Source organism: Ruditapes philippinarum, unplaced genomic scaffold (assembly GCF_026571515.1).
Source record: "Ruditapes philippinarum isolate M1 unplaced genomic scaffold, ASM2657151v2 ctg135_1_1_1_1, whole genome shotgun sequence".
Taxonomy (NCBI): Eukaryota; Metazoa; Mollusca; class Bivalvia; order Venerida; family Veneridae; genus Ruditapes; species Ruditapes philippinarum.
In genome coordinates this window covers 910,039-920,458 of record NW_026862663.1, presented here as the reverse complement: position 1 = coordinate 920,458, position 10,420 = coordinate 910,039, and the positions used below count along the sequence as shown (strand labels likewise).

At 32.3% G+C, this 10,420-nt stretch overlaps 2 protein-coding genes across 2 annotated transcripts; one reads left to right on the top strand and one right to left on the bottom strand.

Annotated features, from left to right (window-relative positions):
- Positions 1-5: 5 nt before the first annotated feature.
- LOC132719807 (growth hormone-regulated TBC protein 1-A-like) lies at positions 6-2,602 on the top strand. The gene has a single exon (XM_060703725.1). It carries the CDS (start codon positions 8-10, stop codon positions 1,019-1,021), a length of 1,014 nt encoding a protein of 337 aa, XP_060559708.1. The 5' UTR covers positions 6-7; the 3' UTR covers positions 1,022-2,602.
- A 5,515-nt stretch (positions 2,603-8,117) lies between these two features.
- LOC132719806 (ragulator complex protein LAMTOR2-like) lies at positions 8,118-10,383 on the bottom strand. Its single transcript, XM_060703724.1, has 4 exons — positions 10,214-10,383; positions 9,634-9,796; positions 9,209-9,298; positions 8,118-8,469 (listed from the first exon to the last, which is right to left on the bottom strand). Exons 1-4 carry the CDS (start codon positions 10,279-10,281, stop codon positions 8,413-8,415), a joined length of 378 nt encoding a protein of 125 aa, XP_060559707.1. The 5' UTR covers positions 10,282-10,383; the 3' UTR covers positions 8,118-8,412.
- Positions 10,384-10,420: the final 37 nt, after the last annotated feature.

The window sequence follows — 10,420 nt, the reverse complement described above, 5'->3', positions numbered from 1 at the left end:
TGTAGAAATGTCGGAGAAAAGATTTGAGAATCAAGAAGACGGATACGGGTTTGTGCGACCTAATGATTTTGATCATACTGTTTACAATGAATTTACTTCGTCTTACCTTCCTGTGTTGACAAGAAGAGCTAGTAGGTGGCAGCAAGTAGTCGGAAACAAGGCAACTGTCACCAAATCAGCAACAGTAAAACGATTTTGTAGGAAAGGTATTCCATCGGCTGAACGTCCCACAGCATGGCTGCATCTTAGTGGAGCCTATGACAGGATGAAGAGCAATCCTCATCTATTTCAACAAATGCTCGATATGGAACATAATAAAGAACTTGTGGATACCATCAACATGGATATACATAGAACATTCCCTGACAATAAGCATTTTGCGGACACTCGAGCTGCTACAAATTTGAGAAAGCCTTTATTCAATATTTTGATAGCTATAGGACACAGAAACAGGACAATAGGTTACTGTCAGGGGATGAATTTTGTGGTGGGCTTGTTGCTGCTTGTTATGAAAAGTGAGGACAATTATGAAGAAAAAGTTTTCTGGCTTATGGATACATTAATCAACAATATTTTACCAGATTATTATCACCCTGACATGCATGCTGTCAAACTTGACCAGGAAGTTCTTGGTGAACTTGTCAGATGGAAAGCACCAGATATTTACCATCATCTTGAAACACAAGGTTTATCATGGTGCCTTATTGGAATGAAATGGTTTATCTGTCTATTTGCTGATGTCTTACCAGTAGACACCGTCTTGCGTATTTGGGACTGCCTCTTTTATGAAGGGCCAAAGATTTTGATGCGAGCGTCTCTAGTCATTGTTCTCAATAACAAAGATAGAATTTTAAAGACTACAGATTTTAGTCAGGTTACAGACTTGTTCAAGGAAACTGTTGTGGGTCAGGAAAGTCTTCACTGCCATCAATTTTTAAATAGTATGTTTAAAAGTATTGGATCTTTACCAACAGCTAGAATAAATAAGATAAGACGTCTTTGTGAAAGCAAGGTTTCATAACTTGAACACTGAAGGGTTCAGGCTGTAAAATAGCTGTGGTTAAAGGGAAATATAGTTAATGATGTTTATCTGTCAGTGGTTTGCAATTTAGAATTGTTGATTAATTATATAGAATATTTTCTTGGTTTAGGTGTCAATAATTTAGATAGACCTTTTCATTTGAATATACTAATGGCTATACATGTCTGTATACTAAAAGGGTATTTTTTCAGGTAACACCCAGTCAATTAGATTATTTTCTTAATTTTGTGATTCATAGATTAAATATGTATTTCACCACTTTGTCACAATAATATATTTTTCAAACTTCTGTAAATCAATATGTTCTAAATTTGGTTGCATGAAGTCATTGTTAAAAATATTATCTGATTTCACCGTTTTCAGTGTACTTGTATTGTATTCAGATAATCATGTGAGCTCTCAAATTTCATTTAATCTGTTTACTAGATACTATATACCAGTACAATGTCTTTTCCATGAGTCATTTTATCTTAACAAAGAACTTTTTCTGTAACTTAAAAAAAAATCAAGGGAAACCAACCTATTAGCTATTACCTCCCTTTTATACTAAGGTAAAGTTTTAAACTATTTTTTTACAGCAAAACAATTTCTTTTCTCATCCTTTCAAGTTCTATCAATGTGATTATCTGAACTTTTTAATTGCTCACCTTAATTTTATTTAGTGTAAGTATTGGAAATGAAGTATTTCAATTTGGCCTCCCAGTATGTTGATTCTTTTTTTTTGACACTCAGGGGTTTATTTATTTATAGTGATGATCACAGAGTTGTTTGCTATATTTTTGTTTTGCTTAATTTATGTGTAACATGATAATTATGTGCTTTATGATCAATGTGTTTATTTTGTATTTTTGCTGTCAGATGTTTTTGGCAAGTATACTCATCTTTGTTTTACAGATATTCATACTGAAACACTTTATAGTTACAAATAATTAACGTTACTTTGTGACCCCCAAATCATTCTTAATACTCTTTTTTTTTAAAAAGCAAGTATACTTAAATACTGTAAGTGAGTAAGAGTATATTGTAACAAGTAAAGGTTTGTAGGTATTTTTAATTGATTTTTATTATGTAATATTAAATTTGTTTGCTTGCACATTGTATGTGTTGGGTAATATTAATTAATATAAATTATAGGGATACGTTGACAAACAGGTGTAAATGTGATGTAAAAATATGACTTGATTTATTCATATACATGCACACTCGCATCACATGAATATATATATATGGAAGTCATCCTAATTAATATTGTAATACCTCTGTATTAACTAGTTCATTTATCATGTGTCAAGTTTTAATTTTTTTGTCATGTGTCAAGATTTAATTTTATCAGTATCAGTATATGTTGTGTTTGTTTTGCTTTTTAAAGTTGTGATTCCAGTATTTTAATTATTTTGTTTTTACATTTTTATTAAGCTTGTATGAACATATCTGTCATATTTTTTTAAAATTATTGTTTTAGTCCCTAAACATATCAAAATAATTTAATACTCATATTTTTGCATAATCTTCTTATCATTTTTTTTGTTTGCTCCTATATAAAAATTGCTGTAAAACATATCTTCCCTTTTTGGTCAAAACCCCCCTTTGGGGATCAAAGTAACCCTTCCAAAGGACTAATGGAAGTGGAAACTTTCTTTCATTTTCTATTTTATTTTTTGGGTATTTCCTAAAAAACTCCCTTCATATCATATTTTTTGTTTCCCTCATTCTGCGTGTCTTAAAAGCTTTTAAACTAAAAAAGAAACAATTATCATATTTGGATATGAAAATAGTCAGGGGAACAGTACAAGCCTGGTCAATTTCATGGAAATGCATCCCGCCTGGTTTTATACCGGTTTTAAAAACAAAAAATTTTGGTTTTAGCAGGGAAAAAATTTTTTACCCTTTTAGTTCAAAGTTGGGGTTTTTTTTACTTCATTTTATTTTTTTCTTTTTTTTGGGTTTTTGTTTTAAAATCGAAAATAATAACATTTAGGAGACACACAGAAAAACATAAAATTTTGTTTACAAAACCTGGGTGCTAATAATAGACTTTAGTAGTGCTGTTAATGTATTTAGGCTACACGTGATATATAAATACTAGTACAAGAATACTGTTAAAGAGCTGCAGAAAACCATGCCATATCAACATCACACTCTGCATATATTACATGGAAAAAGAATTCATTGCCACCATGTAAATACATAGGAAACAAGGGTGCCATAGTCACAAAATACGCCCGTTTACGAAAGCTTTAGATGGAGATGGGGGCATTATGGATAAGTGTTATCTAGCAAGCAAGTTTTTATTCTTGGCACTGTGTTGTTAAATGAACCTTAAAACAAATCAGTAGGGAAGATATGCACAGGATGTGTGACCTTGACCTTGGTCGCAGGGACCTGAATTTTATGCAAGGCACTCAGCCTCACAATGATGAACATTTGTGCCAAATTATATTGAAATCCCTCTATGCATGTAGAAGTTTGGCTCCAGACAAGCGTTTTTCTATTTGCTCTAACTGTGACCTTCACCTTTGACCTAGAGACTTGGTTCATGTGCAGGGCACTACGTCTCATGGTGGTGAACAATTCTATAAAGTAACATTAAAATTCCTCCATGCATGTAGAAAATATGCTCCGGACAACATCTGGATATTTAATCATCTCCACTGACCTTGACCTTGAAAATATTAACCTAAATTAAATGTGTCACACCTGTAGTCATGATAGTTACCATTTGTGCTACAATCCATCAATAAATGATGACTAAATGGTCCCTATACACATCTTCAAATTTTTATCTGAACTTTGACCTCTATGTGTAACCTTGACTTTGGTCGCAGGGATCTGAATTTTGCGTGCGACACTCAGCCTCACAATGGTGAACATTTGTGCCAAGTTATATTGAAATCCCCCTATGAATGTAGAAGTTTTGCTCCGGACAAGTGTTTTTCAATGAGCTCTAAGTGTGACCTTGACCTTTGACCTGGAGACCTGGATCATGCATGGAGCAATACATATCATGGTGGTGAACATTTCCATAAAGTATTATAAAAATTCTTCCATACATGTAGGAGATATGCTCCAGACAAAATCTGGATATTTCACCATCTTTAGTGACCTTGACCTTGCATATATTGACCTAAAGTACATGTGTCACAGCCGTAGTCATGATAATGACCATTTGTGTTACAATCCCTCAATAAATGATGATTAAATCGTCCCTGTACACATCTTCATATTTTTATCTAAAATTTGACCTCTATGTGTGACCTTGACCTTGGCTGCAGGGACCTGAATTTTGTGCGCGACACTCCGCCTCACAATGGTGAACATTTGTGCCAAGTTATATTGAAATCCCTCTATGCATGTGGAAGTTTTGCTCCGGACAAGCGTTTTTCAATGAGCTCTAAGTGTGACCTTGACCTTTGACCTAGAGACCTAGTTCATGTGCGTGACATGGCTTCTCATAATGGTGAACATTTCTATGAAATTTCATTAAAATCCCTCCATGCGTGTAGGAGATATGCTCCGGACAAAATCTGGATATTTCATCATCTTTAGTGACCTTGACCTTGTATATATTGACCTAAATTATATGTATCACAGCCATAGTCTTGATAATGACCATTTGTGTTACAATCCCTCAATAAATGATGACTAAATGGTCCATATACACATCTTCATATTTTTATCTGAACTTTGACCTCTATGTGTGACCTTGACCTTGGACGCAAGGACCTGAATCTTGCATGCGACACTCCGCCTCACAATGGTGAACATTTGTGCCAAGTAATATTGAAATCCCTCTATACATGTGGAAGTTTTGCTCCGGACAAGCATTTTTCAATGAGCTCTAAGTGTGACCTTGACCTTTGACCAAGAGACCTGGTTCATGTGCGCGACACTGCTCCTCATAGTGGTGAACATTTCTATGAAGTTTCATTAAAATCCCTCCATACATGTAGGAGATATGCTCCGGACAAAATTGGACGCCGCCCGCCCGCCCTGCCCGCCAGGGGCGTTCCCATAATACGTCCCGTTTTTCAAACGGGCGTATAAAAAATAGGACATGTTAATAAATGTTTTAATGGTATATGAGTAACATTCCTTGATGGGGCATCATAATGCAGTAAGAAATGAAAATTCAGTCACAAGATGTCCCTGGTTCAGTTGATGAGATATTTAACTAGATCCATGAATCATAATTATACATTTCTGTTTTGCTATTATTGGTTTATAACTACATGTGCAATGTACTGGCCAGTAACAAGGTATTATAGAGTTGGTGGTAACATTCTTTTTTATATATGTACATCAATGATGCTTTAATAATATGAACATTTCTGTTTGATGTAAGTAACAGATGTTCAGTACAATTATACACAAACATTACTTATTGTAAAGCCGTAAAACCATTTTTGGTCAAATTACCATTATGAATAATGTGGTATATTATAATTACATGTATTCACTGTATTGATATTACTGACGATTTAACACTCGTGCTTTTTAGTAGATATTGTACAATGTCTCAATTTTCACTTTATAAAATGTTAAAACATTATCATGCTGGTCATATCAATTAAACATTTAACAAAAGTATCTTATATGTTAGTCTTCTGTCAGTCTACCAATTATGTCCAAGTTTTATTAAAGTCTTAGTTTTCTCAACCAAGAACTCGAAACATATAAATTTTCAAAAATGGTAGGAACAATTACACTCTATTTATCCAACTGCCAAATTTTCCAGTTCATTTGAATCAGCTGTGAAAGGACTCTGGGTTATCAGTATTGGCAAAATATTACAGCATACACATGTTAGGAACAGTGAATATCACCCTGATTTTTTTCTAAACATCATTGTGTTTTCTAACAAGTATAAAATCATTACCAGGTACTTTATTGATCTGCTTGAAAAATGAATTGTTTATTCTCAAATAAAGATATCGCATATTAAAAGTACTAAGTAGGGACATCCTAGATAATGATACAAATTAACATGATATCAAGAAGCTTAAAAGATTGGAAAGACTTTGAAAATCATTTTTCTACAAAAGTCCATTACTTATACAAGTCTATGACAAATATAACCCCAGTACAGGAGCATATCTGACATTATTGGTATTAATTTAACTTTTTTAGATGCCACATAAAAGATTCAGAGCTTGAGACTTTTTAAAAGCTTTTTATGTAACTTCATAGACCCCCAAAACCATTTTTCAAATGAAACCTGAACAACTCCATTATAAAATTATCTAGCTTTTCTTTTTTTACCTCCCTTTATTTTCATAATGCTCTGAAAAAACAAATGGTTAAGCACAGAGACAATTTTCACCTTATGTTCATGATTCATATGATAAGGATAGAGATATACAAAGTTATGCCATATCTGTATGGTACAGGTTTTTTACTTACAGTTAATACCGTATTTTAAAGTTGTTTTTTTTTTGTTTTGTTGCAAAAGCAACCAGAGTGCAACTAAAGTTCTGCAAGGAATGGAATTATTTGAACATACCTGGCAAGTTTTATCAACATTAGCTCAGTGGTACCAGATATGTCATTATAAAGCAAACTGTAAACAGATAAATGTCAGAAAAGGCAGTAAGAAGTCCCAATAAAAATGTAGTTATCCACAACAATTATAATTATCTGATACAATGTAAAGATGATATATGACACAATTCTTAATGCCTGACAGAATGTTAACATGATATCTGACATAAATTTTGACATTTTACCTGAAACAATATTTAATTTGTCATCAATGTTTAACATTATACCTTACACAATGTTTAACATGATATATGAAATTATGTTTAACATCATACCTGGCACTGTATTCAACATATCTAACACGATGTTTAACATGACATCAGACTCAATGTTTAACATGACATCAGACTTAATGTTTAACATGATATCAGATGCAATGTTTAACATGACATCAGACACAATGTTTAACATGATATCAGACTCAATGTTTAACATGACATCAGACTCAATGTTTAACATGACATCAGACTCAATGTTAAACATGACATCAGACTCAATGTTTAACATGACATCAGACACAATGTTTAACATGACATCAGACACAATGTTTAACATGACATCAGACACAATGTTTAACATGACATCAGACACAATGTTTAACATGATATCAGACACAATGTTTAACATGACATCAGACACAATGTTTAACATGACATCAGACTCAATGTTTAACATGATATCAGACACAATGTTTAACATGACATCAGACTCAATGTTTAACATGACATCAGACACAATGTTTAACATGATATCAGACACAATGTTTAACATGACATCAGACTCAATGTTTAACATGACATCAGACTCAATATTTAACATGACATCAGACTCAATGTTTAACATGACATCAGACTCAATGTTTAACATGACATCAGACACAATGTTTAACATGATATCAGACACAATGTTTAACATGACATCAGACACAATGTTTAACATGACATCAGACACAATGTTTAACATGACATCAGACACAATGTTTAACATGACATCAGATGCAATGATTAACATGACATCAGACTCAATGTTTAACATGACATCAGACTCAATGTTTAACATGACATCAGACACAATGTTTAACATCCTACGTTACTCATTATTCAACTTATTATCTTACACAGTGTTTAACATGATATCTGAAACTTATGATAAATGATATCTGATTCAATATTGAATAAGAAACCTGACTCAATGTTTTCAACATATTTGACTCAAAATTTATGATACCTGACACAATATTTAACACAACATCTGAAACAATATGATCTAAAATGATATCTGACACACCATGATGTGTAACACTATGTATAAGCACGTTATCTGACAGTGTTAAACATGATACCTGCCACAGTGTTTAATATAATATCTGCCCAACATGCCACAATTTTAACATGATACCTAATACGATGTTTATGATATCTGACACAGTACTAGAATTTAATTTCATCCAAGAAACACATCATCTTTCAACTTTTAAATAAGTTTTTCATCACACTAGCACTCATTTATTTGTATTGTAAACAAAGAAAAGCTATAAAAATATTCAGACATTTATTATGAAAGTCAAACTTTGGATAACAGCATGATAAATCAAATGACAAACTGAAATAAGAGACATCTTTTGTATAACATTTGACAAATTTCAATATATTCTTAATGTTCAAATGATTCCGACTCACTTATATCAAGCATGTCAAGAGGTTCTGTTGTATTCAAGGTGTGTGTGTCCATCTATGAAATTCAGTTCATATCTTAGAGTTAACACACTCCAGTGAGTATTTCGGGTAATCATATTTTATAATAAGTAAAGTTTTTATAGTGAATAAAAGATGTCAGGAGGCTGCTATCTGTGACAGAGGGTCCTCTAAGTAAACAGCTAATGCTTCAGCCTGAAATAAATATATCATCACAGTAAAATACAATGTTTTTTTAGCATACAAATACAATGCGACATTTCTCACCTATTGTAACTGTGAAATTAGAGCTTTTGGCAAGTCTTGGTTGATTTGCTATCTTATTCAAATTAATGAAAATGAACACATGTGTAATACCTACAATATAGTTTGTAAAAATATGCCATTAATTTCTTTCTATGTTTTTATTGACAAATTTGAATGCTTTTATGATTATAACTTGCATACTCAGAAGAAATTTACTTCCAAATGTATAATTGTAACTTGCTAAACAATTCTTGTGTTGGACATACAACAATGCAATAGAAATAACTTTATTTCCAATCGTCACAGATTACATAATATACATTTAACATGCATCAGGCGGTAAAATGTGAATGAAAAGCAACATATATATTTAGTATAGGTAACAACATGATCAAAAATAGTCTAAATATATTTTGATTTTAGTGTCTCTGTATTTGATGGGGGAAAGTGGACAATATTTCAAGTACAATGTAGTTATTTAAAATTTACATTTGAACACATTTGAAGTATTGTAAACATTAACTTGTAATTAAACATTAACATTACTAATGAATTTTTCTGAGAGATATTATGTGTACTGAAATTGCTTACCTATGTTAAACAGTAATCATTAAACTCTACCAATTTTTAAAGACCATTAAACAACGTCCTAATGCATAAATTTACAAGATTCAACTAAGATACAAACCTTTGCTTTCAACATTCCAAATCCAACATTTTCTTTACAACACAGACATAAAAGAAGATTGGCAACATGTGTGATGGCTACTTTACCCTCCTGTAAATGGTAAAATGAAAAAAAATCATTATCAAGAATTGTTTGTAAAACTTTGCATTACATCAACAATAAAAAAACTAGAAATCATGTACAAGTGACATAACAGCCTAGCTACTGGTTGATGACAGGTATAAGATTGTTAAAACAATACCACCACTATTTTTTTCTTACGTTTAATCTGAAATTACATGACTGTACTTTAATTTTACACTTTGCACTGAATATTTGATACTGATACTTATTGTTTTCATTGAAAAAGCTTTAAGATTTCATCTACAATCTCTTGGTTCCATAAAGTATAGGGTTAAGAGCCAAAGTTTGCAAGACATATTCACCTCACAGTCAAGTAAGACAAATTTGAGTTTATCATCCGTTAATGCTGTTGCACCTGATCTCTGATATGTGGACCAGATATTGCTAGCAATGGCTGCTGTCACAGCAGCATCCTTGTCACCATAACCAGAATAAGCTAATAACGCTCCCTCATTGTTGAGCAACCTGAAAGATAATTTTAAGAACATACATACTTCCTCTTGCAGAAAATATTTCTCCAATGCAATGAATCATTTAATTTCACCCAAAATATATTTTAAAAAATGTCGACAACATATTAATTCTTCCATACTATTAAGAAAAGCAATAGAGCTACAGACACTAGACTGAAGAAGTGGTGCTAAAAATACACTATTTTGAATGAATAAAAGTGTATGCATCTATATGTTTTCAAACAAAACACTTGACTGTCTATGCCTTACTTTTTTAACTTTATCATCGAACAAAAACAAATAGATAGCAATGGCATTTAATGATTTAATTCAGTATTGTCAGCCTAATGGGACTTATTTAACGAGGATAAAACTAAATTGCACCGGCTATGAATTTCAGGACTAGAACAACCTTTGCAATCATACGTACAGGGTACTTTGAACGCCTCCGGAATTAGCTTGGCTTAAAACTTGCGTCAAGGCTTTTGGTTTTAACATTCTAACTTAAACTATGCTGATTAAGCCGAAAATTGTGTTTTATGTTTGCGATAAGTGATTCAGCATTGACTTCCGCATCACGTGCATTAAATGTCAAAAATAATATGTAACGAAGGATTTGATTGGACCATGTAAGTTC